This window comes from Varanus komodoensis, unplaced genomic scaffold, assembly GCF_004798865.1.
Source record: "Varanus komodoensis strain SLA01 unplaced genomic scaffold, ASM479886v1 scaffold13_1, whole genome shotgun sequence".
NCBI lineage: Eukaryota > Metazoa > Chordata > Lepidosauria > Squamata > Varanidae > Varanus > Varanus komodoensis.
In genome coordinates this window covers 12,453,848-12,475,994 of record NW_025335408.1, presented here as the reverse complement: position 1 = coordinate 12,475,994, position 22,147 = coordinate 12,453,848, and the positions used below count along the sequence as shown (strand labels likewise).

Sequence of the window (22,147 nt, the reverse complement as noted above, 5' to 3'; positions counted from 1 at the left end):
AGAATATTCTTCTGAGGTGGCCCACCAGGGAAAGGCATCTTCATTTATCACAATTGCCACTAGTTTTGCAGCTTTACATAGTGACAAATAATGCATGTATGAGCCATCATGCTAGCCAGAAAAGCCTTCTAATGATTTATTACCTACTGTGCTCAAAGTCAGCCACGAATGTGAGAGAGTGTATTTTCAGAAGTAGTGCATTTCCGAAAAGTTTCATTTCATCTTTGTGAAAAGCCAGAAGGCCCATTCCAGTTTCAACAAGTTAAGCTAAATCCTGTTTTGAAAATACAGTGCCTGCTGTGAGCTCATAAATGCAACCACTGCCTCAATTTTCTCCCCTTTCTTCTTGTGAATAGTCTGTAATCTAATGCTCTGAAGCATCCACCCGGTTCACTGATCTATACATACTGCTGAGATTTCATTTACCTGGGACTAAAGTTCTCTCCTTTGTGGATGTGTGCTCTCACCTAAATGCTGATTCCTACATGTTGCCAAGTCATTCATATTTCTACATGCAGGAAGATTTTTTAAAACTGTATCTTCCTCAGAATCTAGTCACAGAGAAAGGTTTTAAAGGCTGTATTGTTCATTGTTAAACTATATATAAGTTCTGAAGTTAGATATTGATCTTTAATTATTATTTTTTATATTTTGACATTTTTTCAATTTAGTATGTTGATTTTAAGGGCATAAAGGGCTAGTTTGTAGAATACATCACACACTTTTACATTATGTCCCTTGGCCAAGTCATGGCAAAGGAATTCAGAGATATCTACCTTATGAGTATACATTGTTTCTCAGTTATTCCATGTGTTCAAGAGTACAGTTGTCTTTACAGAAAATTTCTGCTGCCATTTCCACTCCGAACTCTCCTAATTTCCAAAGATTCCTTTCAAAGGCTTACATGTTTTTAAGTAGCTACATTTTAATTCCTCTCTAATGAAGTTTTACAGAGGCATTTTTCATTCATATAACTATATATATATATATATGTATGTATGTATGTATATATAGTTATATTTGAAAGAATAATCTGATTATTTATTCATTCACTTGAACTTTTAATATTATGTAAAGAACTGCAAAATAGTTCCAGAGCTTCTGCATATATTTCATAGATATTTGCTAGGACTTGTGCTTTCCCATGAGTTCCAGCTAATACCCAGTAATTATATGCAGAGATGATGGGTATTATTATTATTATTATTATTATTATTATTATTACTACATTATGCACCATCCTTCTTCCACCAAGGTGACTTGTAAGGTTCTCCTCTTCTCCATTTTATTCCATCTACTACTCTGTGATCCCCTCAGATTAGTCTGAGAAGCTGTTACTGGTCCAAAGTCACCTAGTGTGATTCACGGCTAAGTGGGGACTAAAACCCAGATCTCCAGGGTCCCAGTCTAACATGACAACACACTGGCTCCCAACATTAGTTTCTATGGAGCATTATTAGATAAACTATTCCTCATAAGGTTTTACTAAATGTATTTAGTGATATTATCCTGAGTTGCTTCTTGGCCTGAAAAGAAGTGTCCTTTGATTAACTGTATTTAAAAGGTTTCAAAATGTATTAATCTCTAGGCACTTTTCCATTTGATTCTGCTGATCTCTGATATGTTGGAAGACAGGATACCCATATTTGGTGCAACTCGAACCTTCCATCTCTGGATTTTAATTTCTCCTCGTCATCATGAAAACCATTGCCCATTGAGCAGAATCCAGGAAACCATCTCTTCTCCCAACCCCATTAAAAATTGAAATGATTACTGTTTAAAAATTGAAAACAGTACTGCGAGGGTAGCAATTTCTGTTGCTCATTTTTTATTTCATAACTATTTCATAATCTTGAAGCACTAGACCACAAAGTAGTGTTATGTTAAGAAAGCCATTCCTGATTCATTGTGATCTTTCCTAAACTTTACATTCCTAGACACTTTCTTACTCAAGAGGTTAGTGTCTGCTCATTATTTCTTATTCATGGTTGCATGTGAGTTCTTTATATGATGTTGGGACAATCTCATTTCAGTTCAGTTTTTTAAAGAACACATTTTCAGGAATTTTTTAGAGTGGGAAACATTATGAGTAGTATTTGAGAAAGCAAAATTATACATACATACATACATATATTACTTGTCTCATTATTCATCTATAGCACATTGCCACCTAGAGGTTATCTGGCAGACCTGCTGGAAAGGCTTGGGCTGCAATTCTGTATCAAAGTGGAACATAGATACATTGGATTAATGGCTTCATGTAGAAGAGTGCCATGATTCTTCAAATGGTACTGTAATGAATGTGTGTGTACATAAAGAATTAATACAATTTATTTTATATATCTTCAAGACCAATGTTTTTGGAAGGTGATTCAGAAGGTGATTCATATTTGGATAGCCAGATATCTTTTTTAAAATGAAAAAATCAGATGTTCACAGAGTGTTCATGCCCTACCAGAGGGGTGAATGAAATATGCTTCCCCTCACATAATCTTCAAAAAGAATGTCACTAATTCTCCCTGTGGGGCTTGTCTGTTCAGGTACACTGGTAAAAAAGGTCCATGAAAAAGAGAAGCAATGGATTTCTACAGGCAGAGAAAGTACACACACACACAGAGATGGAGACTGTCTCAGCAGCTAAATCCTGGATTTTGCAAAGGATTTCTGCTGGAGTTGTAAGGTTCATGGACCATAGCACAGGGGGTAACACTTTCCCTCACATGATAGTTCTGATTAAAATAGCACATCCCTTCCCGAGAATATGTGTTCCTGAATTTGCTCATGACATTGTATGTAACTGTTTTCTCTAGTTGTTGATAGCTGAAGTTATCTGGGTTGTTTACAGCAGCACGTGACATACAGATAAAGAAAGCTCCCAAAACCGGCATTGTTGCATTTGAAAGATGCACCGTAAAAATTACTACTTCTGTGTGCATTTGTGTCCCCTTCTCTCTGAAAAATCATAAGGGCTACAGTGCAGGCACAGTTAGGCTGCTTCAATTCTGTTAACTCCAGTGGGGTTTGTGCAGTTGGTATATAGGATTTCAATCCACATCTCTAGTGGTTTGACTAAGAAACCATATTCATCCTTTTGGAATCAGACAGTACATATCAGAAAGATGAAGGCCTCATGACTTTCACATCATGCTTTGAAAATAAATGTCTGCCTTACATTGTTTCCTGCTTTTTTGTGAAATCAAAAATGCCTTTCATAAATACTGTGCAGAATATGAGAAAGAATGTCACTTATGAGTTTGTTGAGGGACTTAGTATCCCACAAAATAACAATTTCCTTGCCCTTAAGAACATGCAGAACTTTGGCCAAAACCACTTGTTTGGTACCCAATCTCACATGTCTTGAAAGGAAGAGGTTTGGACTGTGACATCATGAAAGGCAAACTTTCTGTATGTTTGGAATTGGCCTCTGTAAGAAAGAAGCATCAAATGTGGTAATTGTGAGCACTGCATGCTAACTTTAACTAAATAACCATCTCGAACTAGCCATGTTAACCTTTATTCATAGCTGGGCAATCAGAGGTCGGCTGTTTAGTGCCCAAAAGTAACTGCCCTGTTGCATTAGTTTTATTTCCAGTTGCCTCTAAATGATCTTGTCCATGATCTCAAATCCTTTGAGGGTATTTCCTCATGGCCCTAAGAGCAGATGAAGGAGAGTGGGATGTGCAGGTCAGCTCTGCCCCTCTTGTATATTCCCTTCTCCTCATGTGAAGTCTTCCCTGACTTGTGATGTACTTCTTCATATTTGATGATGATGATGATGACAGTGATGGTGGTAAGGATTACTACTCATGCTCGGATACAGCTTTCCGGTGAACTAACCGAGTGCTTCACAATAACAATAAAACTAAAAAGTGCAATATAATAAGCACTGGTGGGCAATGAATATAAAATTACATTGACTGGGTCACATCTTGGGAAGAGGTGGGTCTCATGAATTCCTCATGATGATGCAAGCTTCAAAGTTGCACGGGGACCCCTAAGCTTAAATAATGCTCCCTACTTCAGGAGGTTTGCCCTTCAACACACAGAAGACTGCAAATGAAGGGACGGTGGTGTGTAGGAGGAAACTGGGGCTTGCCAGCATCCTTCAGCACACTCCAAGGAGTTTCAGTCCTGTAAAAACAAGGACAGCTAAATAAGGCTTTCCCTGCAACAAAGATCCTTTGCTTCAGATCTGGTCTGCCATGCAACCTGCTTCCAGGTTCAGCATGCTGGACTTCTTTTTTTAAAACTGGGCCTGTCCCACTATTAGGCCAAGTGAGCCAGTTGGCTCAGGCAGCACCCGCCCTGGGAAGATAGCTATAACTCCCTGGCCTCCTAGTCTTTTCAAGCCACTGATCGGGCTTGTGGTGGCCCTTCCTGTGCACGGCACAAAAGCGATGGTTGCCAGGAGGCTGCAGCGCTCACTGGCAGTTCCAATGGGATTTCAGCTGCTGCACTTGATGCAGTAGGAAATCTCTGCTTTCTGTGCATCTTGTTGGCAGAGACTTTCCTTTTCTTTTTTGTCTTGCCAGCTCTCCTCTTTCTTTTCCTCCCGTTGTCACTCATTTTACCCCTCCTCCATTTCCTCATTTCTCCTTCCCCCACACCGTCTTCTCCCCTCACATTTTGTTTTTCTTGCAATAGTGATGTCAAGGAATCACACCAAAAAGTGTGCGTGTGAACTGCTAAATAGTCCTTAGAGTTTTAGACAATTAGTAGACATATTAACAGGGATCACTCAGGATACAGAGCTAATTAACAGCTCTGTTTTGCGTTCATGACTTGGTAAAGTTGGCCAAACCCTTCATTTTAAGGATTCAGCTTACTTTACTGAGCCACTTCTGCTACTATTTTCTTTCTCCTCCATCCCTGTTACTTCTGGTCTTTCTTCTTTTTCTTTCCTGTTTTTTTACAGCCTTAACTATTAGAGAGGTGTGTGTGTGTGTGTGTGTGTGTGTATACACTATGCTGCAGCATATATTAGTATATACGTTACTTATTATTAACATACATAGGTATGATTATATTGATTCACATAACTGCCAGGGAATTATGATGATCTTTTTTACTCTGGGAAGAGGGCAGTTCACTCCACTTCCATTTAGTATATTGTAATAAGAAATCATTTAATTAAATTATTGTATGTTTCATTGCATTATTGAAGAGTAGGATATACCTGTGGGTAAACTTAGTGAAAGGATTTGTGGCACCACTATGAATGTAAAAGCTTTGACTGCCTGAAAATGAACGTATTCTTGACTTCATTCCTTCCTTCCGAAATCAAACTATTCCCCCTTGCTCAGTCATACATACACAATCTTATTTTCCGTTATTAGTACTAAGAATCTCATTAGACAATGTGCTTGCTGCAATATCCGCTCACATGTAGCCAATTGATTGAACACACCATAATTTAGTCTTTATAACCTTTTCTCTCTGTGAAGTAAAATGCTTACAGTTTGAGAGCAACAAGAGAGATTATTTTTTTTAATTAAAACGGAATACTTATCTTCTTTTTAATATATTCCTTCATTCAAGGAAAAGGTTTCTTTCTTTAAAGCTGGCCACAATCCAAGAAAAGTATTTGCATTTATGTCCCACAGGAAGCAATGCTACAAGGTTTAAACCTATATGCATGTGTACTGCTTTGGGCTGCAGGCAGATGCTCCCACACTGGCACATGGGGGGAGAGAGGGGGACTTCTTGATGTGCTCTGGTGTGAAAAACCTACAAAGTTTGTAGCAGTGGGCTCCGTGCCCAGCCAAGACATGTTTGCTTGTTCATGGGTATAGAACCTGCCACTTCTTTGCCCAGGTGGGCTTCACAGCAAGAATATTTAGCCGGTGTGGAAGTTCTCGGAATTCAACCTGATATAAAAGCCATTAGGAACCTCTTATAGCAACAGTGTCTTTTGAGTCCTAAAGAATTGAACAAGCTTTTTGAAATCTCCATAGTAAATACTAGCACTTCCTTCTGTACAAAATATGCTTTTAATAAATTGAGTAATTGTTCAATTTCTCTCTAGGGTTGGTGCCCGTTTTATCCTACTGGGAGTTTATCAAATATTCTAATCAGTCAGTGACATTAGAAAAGTGTTGGTTTGTGGGATGCTGAGTTACAGTGGCAGAGTGTTCGTTCAGCTCATGCGCGCGCGCGCGTGCGCGCACACACACACACACACACACACACACACACATGCTTGAATAAGAAAACCCACAGGTGAGATTACCCAGGGAAGGAAGTTTCCCCATAGGTGGTGGCAGTTCCAGGGAGATAAAATTCTCCATAAACTATTACTCCAATAGGTGGAGGGTTGGATCACAATAAAAGATGGTTCTTAAGATCGTTCATTCATCCTCTCACTTTGGGGACCACTGAAGTTTATCATTCCTGTATTCTTTATTTCTGTTTCTGCAAGAGATGAGTCCCTTCCAACAATTATTTCCCTCGATGAGTCCCTTCCAACAATTATTTCCCTCGCTTTCCTGCTCTGGGGCTTTCATTGTCCCCAGCAGCAAAAGAGCTGTCAGAAAGGGAACAGACTTCTCTCCAAGCCTGTTTGTCTTTATGCCTCCAAGGGCTGCATTTATTTCCCTAAATTGTTGTAAACTGTCCTGAGATATTTATATAAAGGACGGCATACAAAAGATTTTAATAATAATAAGCATCATCATCACCATCATCATCTCGGATGCTGTGCTCATTGAGTGTATATAGGAACACACTGGTTCTTTCTAACTCAACAATGATCCATTTGTAAAATTGTTGTGAGTTTCCCTCTCTCACTCCCATGATAGTAGAACCTTTGGTAATCCAATGAAGCAGAATGGTGGAAGTCCTTCTTCACAGACCATTTGCCACCATGAAATGTAACGGCCACCAAGACGGACAGCTAGAGGGATTAAACAAATAAGTGAAAGATAAGGAAATCAACAGCTTACTAGACATGGCGGTGCTGTATAGCCATCAATATCAGAGCCAGCATGCCTTGCTAGAGAACATGAGCAGGAAGATGAAATTACACACATGTCCTGCCTGGGGATTTCTATAGGCATCTGGTTGGTCACTGTGACAAAAAGGGACAGTGGACCAGACAGGCTCGTGGTCTGACCCAGCAGAGCTCTTTCCTTCCTATCATGCATTGCCTAATGGGCAGCCATGTTAGTCTTTTACAGCAAATAGCAGCCTGTGAAACTGACATGCAAGGCAGTCTAGGTTTGCTTTCTTTCTACTTTCTTTCCACCAGCAGGTAAAGACTGTTTTATTTAAGAAGGTATTTTAGCCTGTAAATGAGTCTGATGGGTTTTGTGCAGGTTTTAATAGTAATTTTCCTGTAATTGTTATATTTCTATTGTACTTTGACATACTGTTTTATTGTTTCAATCAACTTTTGGTAGGGAGGCAGAGTGCAAATTAACTAACTGACAAATGAGGGAAGGGGAGGTTTATTAGCTCTGGTTGTTTCTTCCAGGAATTTATTATTTTATTATTTATTCATTTATTTTATTACAAGCATTTGTATCCTGTCCTTCCACACAAGTGCTCAGTGCTGAGCATGCTCCGAAAGTCATGAAGCTTGTCAACGTCACTAACTAGATTTGCACCTCTGAACCCCAAAAGACTGACAGCAAGTTCCCTCTTTTTCTTTTCTTTCTTTTTTCTGAAACAGTCAATTATTAAAATCAAGATATGGGAATACATGGCACTTTAGCTGTCACCTTTGAATCAATATGTGCTCAAGGTTTTATTTTATGTCAAAATAATCTGCAGAGTTCTTTTATGGTGTTCTTCTAGGTACCAGTGAGACTGGATGTATCCTGGCACAGTAAACGACAACTAATGTCTGTAAAAGAAGAAAAGAATGATCTTTATCCTCCACTGAATGTGACCACTGAGGTCAATGGGACAGACGTCATATGCATCCTCTTTTATGCCACTAATTTCAACATTACAACCAAAGATGCTCACATGGATCTAGCATACCGAACATTTGTGTCAGGTGATGTCAGTACCACTTCGTCTTATTGTTCAGACACCAATGCAACGTGAGTATGATCAAGACACATTTTCCCTTGTAATAGTCTTCAGCAGTTAGGTAGAATATTAGCTTGGTGTGCTGGCTTTTTATTGTAAAAAGTACTATAATTTAGCTTAGTCAAAACATGTAAATTACTGATTCAAAAAAGATCAGATTCAGAAGGATTTTTATTACAATACAATGGTGAAATTGCTCACTTCACGTATCTCTGTGCCTTTGCTTTTTTTTTTTTTTTTTTTGCATTTGCAAAATACTTTGCAATCCTGGTTTTCTTCATTCAGAAATGACTTTGTACTGAAACCTGCTCAACAGTGGAGTTGGGCAAGCTATTTCATGCTTGATTCAGATTGGAGCCAGCAGTTACTGGAGAGTATGTGGCATGAACTCTAGTTTTGCTTGTTTGCTGAGAGAGCTAGTGGTACTCACTGTGATTCGGATATTTTTGGTCTGAGCTGATGTAATTAAATGCAAGCTTTGACACCTGAGGAAGGTAGGAGCAACCTGTGGCCGTTGGCCTCATTTCACACAGAGTGGCAGAGAGAAAATGAGAGGGTGAATGCATGGCACAGCCTGTGTGTGACTCTGGATCTGGCTGTTCCCACTGTGGACTGCAGTTCCTCACTGAGGATTCCCATGGGCCAATGGCCCGTCATGGCTTGCGGCAGTGGCGGGGGCAGGGGGGACTTACTCTAGCCACATTTGCAAGTTCTGATCTTCCAAGAACAGAAGAATTAGAGCTGAATACTATGTTTGTCTTCCTGTCCCCAAAGAATTTTGCTCTCAGTATTCCTGGGACTCTATGGAAGCGTAAGTCAGATTGCTTCCCTTGAGCCACTGAAGAAGAAGCTTGTGTGGAGTTGGCCAGGAGACCTAATTTCACTGCTGTTTATTAAAGCCATTATTTGGCTTCAGAAGTACTTATAAGAGTGGTTATCCTCTGTATGTCTGGATACCCTTTCTTATCATAGATCGGTATAATTCTCACAGGCACCAACTGCATGGGTGGCAGCTGTGTCTGTAAATTTGGGTGGGAGGCAGCATCTGGCTCCCTGTCCTGGTTGTGTCATAAGGCACTTGAATGGCATTGTAACTTCACCATTTTAAGGCAGACACCATATGAATCTGCCACAAGGTTTCACTTACATATAGGGGCAGTATAGCTCACACAGGATAGCATTGATGAGTCTAAGAAGAGAGCCAAAAATTGGTTCTGTGGATCTATTGGAAGCCAGAGTAAATTTGGATGGATGACTTTTGGGAAATAAATGGTTAATAGATCTTTTTTAAAGACAAGGGGAGGTATAGAGTAAGGATGTTTGAGGGTAAGCTGAGGACTTTTCAGGTTGTTTTGGAATAAGCAAAGATGAGGATAGTTGGTGGAAGGCATGTAGATTAAAGTTTATAAGGAACTGAACCACCTTTTGATAATCAATTAACAAATATAAACACAATAATTACTGTGAATAGAAATGGGCATATATATTGACATAGTGCAAGGGTATAAAACAGACACCCCAGATTCTGGCTTCATCCTTCATTCAAAAGTCCTTGGACATTTTCCAATCCTAAGCAAACAGTCCTTAAAGTAAGACAAATTCTGCACCACTGAATATAGTAAGCCCATTCTGTTCTTTTTCTGTTTCTGTATTAAGCATGAAAGGTGTCCCTGCATATTACTTTTTTCAAATAAAAGCTTCCTATTCTATTTTAAACCATTGTATCTCTGTGTGTGCATGTGTACTCAGTGCATCTTAACATCAAAACAGCCACTTCTATCTTGTCCAAAGTATAGTAAACACAAACTATTCTTTCCATTACTATTTCTTTCTATTACTATTCTTTCCAGTCTCTGAGAAAAGAGAAGCAAAAGACTGTAGCACTAATTTCCCATGAAGCAAAGTGATACTTAAGGTTTTGCAACAAAGAATTTTACCCCATATATGGAGCAAGAAATGCCTGACCTTCAAGCTGGATTTTGAAAAGGAAGAGGTACTTCATATCATATCATAAATGTACATTGGCTACTGCAGCACAACAAAGAATTTCAGAAGATCAGTCTATACCTTAAAGACTGCAGCAAATGCTTTGTCTGGATCCCAAGAAGCTAAGGATGGTTCTGAAAGAAATGGGTGTGCCCTGAACTTGATCACCCAGGTGCAAAAGGTGTATTGTGGACAAGGGTTAGGGTTAGGGTTAGGGTTCTGTTCTGTTAGGACAGAATAGGATTTCCTGCAGTCAAAGTCATCAGACAAAGATGTATTTTATCTCCCTACCTCTTCAATCTGGACACTGAACAAATGATAAGAAAAGATGGATTAGGATCAGAGGAAGGAGATAGAAAATTGGCGGATGATACCTCAATAATATAAGATATACCAATGATACCCAATTACTAGCAGAAAGCGGCAATCAATTGAAATGACTTCTGTTGGAAATGAAAGAAGAAAGTGCAAAGCAGGACTGCAGGTGAACATTAAGAACATTAAGAAAAACTGCAGGGACACTTTCTTAAGAACATTAAGAAAGTTCAAAGCAGGACTGCAGGTATAACATAAATCATAAATATAGAAGAATTACACAACTTTAATGTCAACAGTGAAGAAATTGAAATTGCGAATGATTTTGCACACCTTGGCCCGACCAGCAGTTTAAGTGGAGGCTGCAGGCAAGAAATCAGAAGACTGAGGCCTGGGAGGCAACAATGAAGGAAGTAGAAAAGATAGTAAAATGTAAGGATGTTTCACTGGAGACCAAGGCCAAAATCATCCATACTATTTTATTCCAAATCACTGTGTATGGCTGTGAAAGCTGGTGAGTGAAGAAAGTGACAGGAAGAAATGTAGGTGTTCAAAACGTGGTGCTGGAGGAGAGCTTTGTGAATAACCTGGATGAACAGAAAGACGAACATGTGGGTCCTAGAACAAATCAAGCCAGAGATTTCCCTAGAAGCAAAAATGACAAAACTGAGGCTGTAATTCTTAGGTACATCATGCAAAGCCAAGACTCACTGGACAAGATAATCATGCTCGGGAAAGTTGATGAGGAGGAGGAGGAGGAGGCAGCCATGGCCTTGAATACACAAGAGCTAAACAGGACTGGCATGGATAAGACATTCTGGAGTTCTTTCATACATAGGGTTGTTTTAACTCAGAGATTACATGACGGCACATAAACAGCAACAGTGACATAAGTGTTTCACAAGTGATGTAATAAATATAAATGTGAACATCAGGTCCTGCAGAGTACTTTCCTCTTGCTACTGAGTAATCATAACGAGCCATCTTAGGCTAATATTAGGGAATGGTAGATTTAAAACCCAGCACATCCGGAAGACCAGTTTCCAGAAAGAGTTCTTGTTAGAGCAAAACATTGTAGGAAGCTTATGTGATCAGTTTTGAGAGTGTTAGATCAGAACAGCATTCTGATTCATGTTTTCCATAATAATAATGTATACAGGAGGTGCAAGGAGAGATCAAGGTTGCATTTTTTCTTTCCTTGTTCAATAGAATAATTATGCATGACGTCTATTCATATGAACCTTATTGCTATGTTCTTCTCCTTGTTTTTATTAAGTGCCATGCCTTGTTTCCTTTCCCCCATTTTCATTATATGATACAATCATTTCACTGTAAGATCTCCTTAAGGAGAACACTTGCCAGTGCCTCAATTTAAGTGAACTGAATGTATGTTTATAGATCAAGGTCTCTAAAATCCCCCTTCCCTCTGTTTTTCAGAGAGATGAGAAATGGTTGCCCTTTGTGGCTTTTTGTAGTTGCATGTGCCCTCTCTGCCTTTGCCTATCAATTTAGATTGATTATTTTTCAGACCAGAAAAGGCATCATTTGAAAATAACAAAGTGTAAGAACTTTATCTCTCCCTCTTTCTGTTAGATTATCATTAAAATACACTAAGCCAATGCGTGGCATCGAGGATTTGGAAATAAGGTATTTATATGAAGTATTTTTATTTTTATTTACATTGTCTAGAATTAATTAGGAGTATAATGTTAAGCTTTCTTCAAACTGGTACCCTGAAGTCTTGGACAAGAAGCTTAGGCGGGGTGGTCAATGGTCAGAAAAACTGGTAGTTTAGTCCAAAACATCTGGAAGGCTGGGGAAAGCTGTAGTAGAAGATAGGATTCAAAAAACTATCAAACTTGTTCCATGAGCCCCTGAGACACGATCCTGTTGCCCCTTGGCAGATACTTGTAAGCCTCCAAATTCAGAAGCTTATGAGTACCCAATGCAAGGTGTAAGACAACAGGGCGGCCATCTCCACTGCAACCTGCATTTCATCCGAATAGCCGTCTAGGCTGAGCAACAGGGAAAGGAGGGAATGAGAGTGATGCTGGGATTGGTTTAACCCCACAGTTGTAGCCTCCCCCTTCTTCTCCAGCCTGCCCTTCTTGTCCCTCCAAGGACCCGTCAAAACCTTAGTGGGGAGAGCTGCCACGGTTCTTCTCATGCTAGCTGCAAGGAGCAGGGTGCACTTAACTTTTAGAGTTCAAGTTCAGACTCCAAAAAAATTATTGTCTCCTAATCAATGGCAGAAGCCATAAGATTACACCATAACAAGTTTACACTGGTTTTTCCTATGTCAACCAGAGTGGAGTTTCCACAAGGAGTTTGTATGGTGGTATTGGGTTAGCACAAACCCCTTTCATTTCTTTGGATCCTAGCCACTGACATTTATTTCATTGCTTCAGGCCCCTGCTTAGATTATATACGAACGACTAGTGCATTTCATTTCACATGTATAATTTATGAATGGATATGTATTATCGGAACAGCCAAACAACCAAATCCTGGGGGAATATCTATTATTGCCTTCTCTGCTTCCTCTTGGAGACAGTGTGGAACAGGGTGTGAAATGAAATACTGTTCCTCGGCTTCCTCCATCACCACCATGAAAAAAGCAACTAATTCACAATTAGCTAGGGTTCATTAGGAAAAGGGAAATTGGAGCTCCACTTAGAAGCAGAGTACATACAACAAATATTTAAGGTAAATGTCTTGCACTCTAGTGCAGGCTCTTTAGAGCCCCAACGATCATATACGGGTTTCCATTGTTTCAGAAAATGGTCTGTAGTAGCCTGGTTATCACATCACAATAACTGTGGCTTTCGAGGGGAGAGGCAAACCAGAATTCCTGGTTTGCATTTCAGACCAAAGAACCCAAGGTTGGAATAATCATGCTGTTACAATCATAATTATCCAGAATTTTCTTTCCTTTTTCAAATTGGGCATTGTGATATGCCACTGGGGCATTGACTATATTTTGTGTGGTTATTAGCTGAATTATCATTGTGCCAGTTGCTGTGGCAGTGGAAGCAACTGGCACAATGAATAGCTAAAAGGCAATTGATAGCAAGCAATGAAGTCAACCTAGGATATGAATAGATACAATAACCCTGGAAATAAAACATAGTTCAGTGTACTTTCGTTATCAGGACAGCAAATAGCTCACAAAACTAAACAATGTTGCAAAAGCGCAGTGCCGTCTTCCTTGAGAATAAGCCTTGGGCAGTCTAGCAAACGCAAGACCGGAAATCAACACAGAATTCAAGAAATTTGATAAAATCCTTTACCAAGAAACCAGAGAACTCATTTGGTGCAAGCTTCACAGTCCAAAAGCATCCAGTGGGGCATTAATCCACATATTTTAAGATTGCTAGGAAACAAAATTATCCTGTGATTATTTCAAATCCTCTCTTGTTAACTAGACTTCCACCCTGCTGAGGAGATGAGCATCAGTGTATATACACTAGAGAATGAATAGATTCAGTGCCTTCTAGATTTAAAATATCTTCTCCCTTTATTTGTTAAACTCACCTTAGCATCCCATTTTATTATTTAAAGTGACCTGTACTAATTGTGTATAGGGATGCAACCTCACGAGTCAGTGCTTTGAAAGCAGGGAAGGGGGGAAAGGAAACCCAGCCAAGCTGTATAAATCAGTTTGTATGTCTTAGGAAGCTGTCTTATCCCAGGTCTGGCTATTAGCCCATGAAACTCAGCATTGTCTTCTCTTGCTGGGCCAATGGCTTTCCAGTGTCTACAGCAGATGGTCTTTCACATCACATTCCTGATTCTTCTAACTGGGAATGCCAGAGATCTAACTGGTGGCAAAGCCTCAATGGTTCTGAATCAATGGCTATAATGCCAAGATGCAAGGTTTCCCAGTATGAGGTCTAACCTCAGTATTACCCCACAAGGTGGGGTGACTGTGCCAGTTGTATAAAGACCACCCAGTTTTTGTTTTCTCACTGGGAAAGGGGGAAAGAAAGTTGAGTGACAACTGGATGGAGAGAAAGTTGAGTGACAGCTGGAAGTAGTATTTTGAAAATGGGAGAGCCACTGTTTTTCCATTTCTGGTCCTCAGCTTCTCTCAGAGCAATTCCATTTCTGCCCTTGTGGCCATTCCATGACCTGCAGAGCCCATCTGAATGTATCCTTCCCCACTTCATCTTAGAACTCTGGACATGTAGATGCTTTAATTTCACCATCAAGTTAGTGTTTTTGTCCCCTCTACCCCACTCTATCCCATCCCCTACCAAAACCTGCTTTTTGTAGCATCCTTTCTGATGAAAAGATCTAAAAGGTATTAAAATCTTATGTATTTTTGTGATCTTTTTGTTGATAAAAGAATCGACCATTGTTCCACTGGAAGATGAGCAATGGAAGATTGCAGGAAAGGGAGACCTTGGAGTGGGAAGAAGGAGCTGGCCATGGTGTGTGAAGGATGAGCTAGCAACATGGGGAAAAAGCAATGATAGTACCAGGCCTCTTTGAGCAACTGCCAGAGGTTCTAGCAAAGTCAACTTACTGATGAGCTGCATCCTTTAAAAACATTCTGGCACAGTGATTCGAGTGGCTGGATCTAGCTGATTAATTTACCCTAATATTTTAAGGTAGCATCCTATGGAACATTGTGGGAAATTTTAATGGCAGCTTCTAACTGTGTGGTACTGCCAGATGTTTTGTTGTCTCCAACAGTGGTGGCAGGCAAGCTTACCGGTCCCACAATTAGGGTAGGAGGCTCATGGGATGACATTTTGACGAAGGCTCCCTTAAGCGTAGGGATGACCCTAGACTGTGTATAGGAAATTGGAAATAAAATGTGATGGCTAGGGTGATTCTTGCAAGTTTTGAAAGCACGCACTCATGCACACATGCACATATCTTTCAATTAATTGTTCTGTATTCATTCACATAAATCCATTTTCCCCAAGCAACAGAAGCTTATTTTACCGTTTTCTAAGGAAAATTGACATGCCTCCTCTTACCTGTCTGTAGGAGGCTCAGACCTAGATTTCAATAGCTGTAAAGCTTCTCATGCAGTCTTTTCAGGAAAGAATGAGGAGTTAATTTTGTGTTTCCATCGTTCAGTGGTCCAGTATGCAAGAAGACCCTCGTGGGCCCTTTCTCACTGTCAAACAGAATGACAGATTTGCAGTTTCAAATAGATGCCAAACTGAATCCAGAAACACACGCCTAATCCTTTCTGGCTACCACCTGATAATTCTTACCTCCCAAATTCCGCTGGATTTGAATCAAAATATTCTACATTTCTCTTTCCTCTAGCTTTATGATGACCAACAAGTTCTATAAAGGCTCTGCTCGAAATTGGTTCACTCTGGATTCTGTTCATATTGTACAAAATGGAACTGCTCCTGCTAAATTTAACGTCTTCAGCATTTCTGGTCCTGCAGAGTATTCATTTCATTGCCAGCTGGTGGGAACAAGCAACCAGTATGGTGCAACACTGATTCCAGACAGCAAAGAAGCATACAACTGGAAAGTTGTTATTTCTGAGTTTCAAGTGAGTACATATTACTATTCCTGAGACAATTCTGGGAACTATTACTTGCAGTAGCAACTTCTGATGGAGTTGCATGGAATATCACCTTTACTATTCTTCAAACCAAAGAAAAAGTTAAAAGGAAGCTATTCCATGCAGACACACACACATGCCAGGTTCGTTTGGCAGAATAAGCTACCCTAACCCAATGTACCTGACAGACAAACAGACACATCATGGGTAGTCTTTCCCTACCTCTTTTCTCCTTTTTCTTACTGTGGATATCCCATGGGTCCACAGAACTGTGGGCACAATTTTTTGAAATTTCATTTTGCACTAAACTTTAGAGCCCAGTATCCCCAGCTCCCAAAGCACCCAAAGTTTGGAATGTCCCAAGCCTCTGCAGGATTGGCTAAGGATAAATGTGCCCCAAAGTCACCTGAGTTTGACAGGTGGCTGTCAAAACTCATGGTACTGTTAAAACATGGGATTTAAGTGTGTTGGGTGGGTTTGGCCTGAGACATGTTCAGATTTATGCTAGTGGGATTTTGTGATGAAGTTTTGTGGACTTTTTTTAGAACAGGGTTGCATTTCCTAAAATAATAATGACTCAATGATATTAAAGTACATGCATTGTGATTTGCCTTTGTTGGAATAAAAGTGTGTTTTAAAACTGTATGTTAAAGTCACATTTGTTATACTTGATTGTTTTATCAAAAGCAGGAGATGTTAAATATCTGCTTGATAACTTACTAGATTTAACAGTGTTCTATATAGCACATGAGTTCAATTCTACTATCTTTTTGAATCTCTCTTTATATAAACTATTAGGAGATTCTACTTGGGATACACATGGGTTAGAGCAGTTCCCGATTAATCTTAGCAAAACAATGCATTTAAAATAAATAATTTAATGCAAGACATAAGATAATAAGAGAACTAGAATTTTTGTATAAAGACTTTAGAAAATCCTGTGTGGAATAGACAAAAAGGAATTACTGGCTGACATGTCCTCACTGCTCAAACTTTCTTAACAACAGGGTACAGAAATTCCTGTCTTTATGTTGCTGCCAGAGTAAAAGTACCCCTATCATAGCAAAGACAAAAAGTAAGGAAGAATGTGGCCATAAGCAGCAATTTCAATAGGTATTTTTAAACTGGGTAATCATATTAAGACAATTGAGCCTCTGTTCTGGAGTTTTGGTATAGTAACTATACCAAAAAGAACATTGTCTGGTTGTTTGGCTGGAAAGATCAATCTTGCTGTATCCTGTATATTCAGGCTTCCTGCCCTCAGCCTCCTCAGAGTCCTCTTCAGATAAAGCGCTTTAGTAACATCAAAGCCCCATTACATGCTTCTGGCACTTTGGCTTCAGGAAGGGTACCAGTATGTTTTATTTCATAGCCACTCACTGCTCTGTGGGAACTGAAACGACATTATGCGTCATCTCCTCACTTCGGCTAACCATTCAGACCTCTGCATGCCTGTGAGTCTCTTAGCAACTTTTGCCTGATGCCTGAAGACCAGCTCTGTAATGATAAGCTCTGGCAAAGGTGCCCACAGCCTAAATACACAGACTCATTCTCCCAAACAAGAAGTTTATAATCCTGTTACATTTTTAAAAATCACTCCGAAAAACACACTGGTTGCCATGCTGCGAGGAAGATATCAGACCACCCAGTTTTAGAGATACCCTCTCTGTGTGTATAAAAACAGCAGCATGTAAGTGTGTCATCTGTGTAATGATTTAATATTTCCAGCTGCTTAATTTGTGAATAAGTAATACAGGAGTGAACAGCTCTGAGAAGTTTGAGGGCCATTTTCATCCTACTCCCTGCATTTCCCTCCCCACTGGCTGTACCACATGAGTGCCAAACAGGAGAGGGGGGATTAAACCCACAAAAAGAGATCTTGACGCTGCAACAGAATGCCCAGAGCGTGAAAATTAGCTTGGAAATGCTCCATAGCAAATATAGGAACAATTTTGCTTGCAAAATTATTTTTGAGGATCTATTCATCTCCCCTTTTGATTCTGAAGAAGTTACATGTTGCCAATCCCCAATGTAATTAAAATCTGGAATCTGTGGGTGGAGGAAGCAATTTTGGGAGTTAGGGGAGCCATCATGACCTTCAATGCTCCTTCTGTCTATGGGCTGCATTCCACAGGACACTACACAGAAGAAAAGAAGTCAGAAAATTACTGGTGTGCTTCTGGAATTCCAAGCTAAATGTTGTTGTTCTGTAGCAGCTATGGAAGACCAAAAGGGCCAGATTTAGTTTGCGAAGGGTTCACCTCTTTGAGTTATTTAGTTTGTCTGGCTTTTGGGTCTCCTCCCATGGCATCAATGGTCTGCCTGCACAGATACTGCCTATCGAACCCACAACAGTAATATGTGCCAGTGGCCAATTTGAATGTTCAGCCCTCAGCAGGGGATTGCCATGATTTGCCATGTCATCTGAACCCAGGTAGTATGGCTTGTGGGAGAGGGAATCAACCCTCTGATGACCCTACAGTAGGCCATGAGTCATTGAAGAACTGCTTTCCTCTCCAACAAACCATACCACCTGGGTTCAGATGACATGACAAGCCACGGCCAGGACTTTAATAAGCACTTTGGTGCCATGGGCTCCATGGCTCATCAGGCTTAAATAACTTATGCTTGACTCCAATCATCATGCAAACCAGTTCACTGATGGTCATTAAGACTAAAAACTTATAACCTGTTTTCCATCTATAAAATGAGTAAATTGTTAATTGGCATCATGCATAGATATCTTGCTAGGTGGTGGGAAAGGGTGCTGTAAGCTAATTGCTGTACATCCCAACAAATAGTTTTTGCTGTGTTCTACCGTTTTACCACCTGGGTTCTGCGTGTTCACTGCCGTGTTCTGTCCTTTTCTACCCTTTTATTGCTTGCCTCTATTTGCTGCTTATGGGAACTGCTCCTCCATTGTGCTCTTCTGCAGTTTATGGGCACTGCTTCTCAGTCTCTGCCCTTTACCCTCTCAAACTCCCCACCAGCCCAACTGACTCTAACCCAGACCACCTACCAGCCACCAGATACTGGCAACTTGATCTGGATGTTGTTGTTACTATGTGCCACCAAGTCATCTCTGACTTACAGTGACCTTGTGAATGAAAGCTCTCCAAAATGCCATAGCCATGACATTTCTGCTCAGCTGTTCTAAATTCAGGCTGTGGTTTCCTTTAGGGAGTCAATCCATCTTTTGTTTGGTCTTCCTTTACTTCTGTCTTCCACTTTGCCTAGCATCATGGTCTTCTCCAGTGAGTCTTGCGTTCTCATGATGTGTCCAAAGTATGACAACCTCAGCTCTGTCATTTTTGTTTCTAGGGAAATCTCTTGCTTAATTTGATCTAGGACTCACTTTTTCATCTTTCTGTCAGTTCAGGGTATTCACAAAACTCTCCTCCAGTGCCATCTTTGAACACATCCATTTTCTTTCTGCCAGCTTTCTTCACAGTTCAGCTTTCACATCCTTACACAGTCATCAGGAATACAGTTGTGTGACTGATCTTGGCCTTGGCCTTTTCTAGTTCCTTCATTGCTGCCCTTCCAAGTCTCAGCCTACTTTGAATTTCTTGGCTACAGTCTCCCTTTGAATTGATGGATGAGCCAAAGTATAAATGGATACAGTGGGATAATTTAATTTTCTTACACAATATTAACATTTATTTCTGCACTAGCTTCTGTATTAACCTACAACTTCCTTGTTGTCCTATTTACAAATACTCTTTTTAGCAACTCCTGCTTATTCTGTTTTCCAGTTATGCAAAAGGATTAGTGAGCTGCTGTAATTGTGATTCTCCTGTCACTGTTCAATGGTGGCAGGAGGAAGTAATCTTGTTATTCTAGCCATCTCTTTATAGCCTAGGCAAACGGTCACTATATCTTTTCACAGAAGAATTCACATAGTACTTTGTAAATTGAGAAAGGAAAAACTAACACAGATGGATACATCCTGATGTATTAAAAAAGATTTAGCAGTTCCATTGAGCACCGGTCAATGAGTCATCAGTTTGTATGTAATCTTTTAATAATTATTATTGTTCGAAGTATACACAAGCCTAATCATGCCTACATGGTACTAAGAAAGCACCATTAAAATCAATGGGAGACACCTCTGAACAACCATGGTTAGGACTGAACTGTTAATTAGATTGGTTCCATATTTTTGACTTCTGTCTGTCTGTCTTTAATTAATTTATATCCTGCCCAAAAAATAGCCAAGATTCCAAGTTCAGCCTTTGGCATTTCCAGAAAGTCTCTCTCAGAGAAAAGGGATTGGAAATGCTGCAATGAAAATCTGCAGAGTTTGATTTAAAACACATGCTGAACCAAATGATCTGCTCTTTTATAAGGCAATTTCTTAGATGCACAGAAGTAGCCTAGCACTGCTGAAGTGAGAGAGTTTATGCCCAACGCCATATGGTTTTCCCAGGCCTGTATCCCTACCATATACCCTATTTTTTCTGAAGCTTGACTTATATGCTTCCTGTGGGTAAATGGTCAACACAGATAAGTGGTTAATGAATATACAGCATGGTAAAGAAGGACATGAAGTACAGATTCTTGGTGGCTCACTCCTCTTTCTCCTCCTCTTTTGCAGATTCAAGCTTTCAATGTTAAAAACGTCATGTTTTCCTATGCAAACGACTGTACAGGATTCTTCAGCCCTGCAATTTGGATGGGTTTGGTGACTTCATTAATTTTATTATTGATCCTTACCTATGGAATTCACATGATTACGAATCTCACAACAAACAGTAGATTTGATGATCCCAAAGGTCCAGCTCTTTCAGTACCTCAGTCAGAGTAACAATAAATGTGTAGTTAGGATAACTGAAAATGGCAGGAATTGATGAATTTGTCCATTTTGTTTCCTATAATGTCTATATTCTTTCAACCACAAGTTTGATCTGCCATGTTGTCACATCAGGTAGAAAATACATGTCTGCCGATAACTCCTTAAACATTTTTGTCCACATTTCATATACATGAAAATTTTGATGTATCTTCTCAAATTTCCACATTTATTCAAGCAGCTTTCCCTAATGGATGCTTTTTTGTATGTTAATATATACCTTTTTGCATGCAATTATTGTTAAGCAGGTACACATTTTATGTGTACCTATGGAGGATAGTTGATGGTCCCATTGAAATAAATGAGACTGACAGTCTACCATATATGTTTTATTCAGAATTACATCCCATTAGTTTTAGTGGAGCCTATTTTGAGGTAAGCGTAGTGTAATTGTAGCTTTTAAAAGCATTTGACTTTGCTTGGATCCTGTAAAACAATGCATGAAATGAAGTGAAGGATTACTAACAGCCAGTGAAACTCTGAATATGTCTTCCAGTATGCTATACAGCATATTTTTTCTTAATCATCCCTGATTTCCAAAGGGTGTCCGGCTGTGAGTTTCACCCTAATGCTAAACAGGATTTATTTCTGTGGAAGTAGCTGCGTGCTCCTGCAGTTCCTTCAGATGACTCAGCAACAGGCTATGGAGTTACAGACAACTTTCTCATCTTGCATTATTACTGGTCATCCAAGTTTTAAAACTACAGCTCAAATCACAATCCCTGCTGTCCTTCGGTGATTTGTCCAGTGCTGTGTTCCAAGTTTTGTTGAAAATTAATGTCAACCAGAATAAAGATTGTCTTGACTGGCTTTTGAAAAGTAACTCTTGAATTACTTTCCATCACCTGGACAAACCCCTGACAGAAGCAGTTTGAGTTCTGTAAACTTTCAGAAAATCCATCACGCGCTCACTGGGCACCTTGATGTGAAACGAAGCATTCAGGTGGTCATCACAAACTGAAAGCATGACCTTTGCCTCCAAATCAGCTGTCATAATATACTTAAGGAAGTGTATCTACAGGATGGCTACTTAAAAAAGAAATAAAACACAAAAGCAATTTAGTTTTCTGTCTCATTAGCCTTGGCAGAAAAAAGCTGTCTGTTATTGTGCAATTCAGCTTGACATTGTGATAGCAGGAAATGTTGCAATGTATCCCTGGTGTAGTTGTGTTAATTGAGCCTGAGGAGCTTTTGAGTCAAGTCTCAAGTAGTTCTCCTTCAGTAGCATCCATGGGGCATCAAGAAGAGCGAAGTGTGCCTTTGCAAGAGGTTACATACTATTCAGGATTTTTCAGGACAGCTGCAGGCTTCTGACTTTCCCATTCCTTATCTCTATCTCTTCTTCTTTTTCTCTCCCAGCCCATTACCTTCTCTCTGCCTCTGTTCTCTGCTCCCATTTTTCCTCATTTAATTCAAATCTTTGT

The 22,147-nt window shown here is 39.8% G+C and overlaps 1 protein-coding gene across 1 annotated transcript in view; it reads left to right on the top strand.

Annotated features, from left to right (window-relative positions):
* Nucleotides 1-20,678, top strand: part of LOC123019840 (V-type proton ATPase subunit S1-like) — a 57,396-nt gene extending 36,718 nt beyond the window's left edge. The window contains exons 7-10 of the mRNA XM_044422931.1: nt 7,802-8,045; nt 11,929-11,982; nt 15,622-15,859; nt 20,469-20,678. Coding sequence (XP_044278866.1) covers nt 7,802-8,045; nt 11,929-11,982; nt 15,622-15,859; nt 20,469-20,678 — 746 coding nt within the window. The remainder of the gene's footprint in view (nt 1-7,801; nt 8,046-11,928; nt 11,983-15,621; nt 15,860-20,468) is intronic.
* Nucleotides 20,679-22,147: the final 1,469 nt, after the last annotated feature.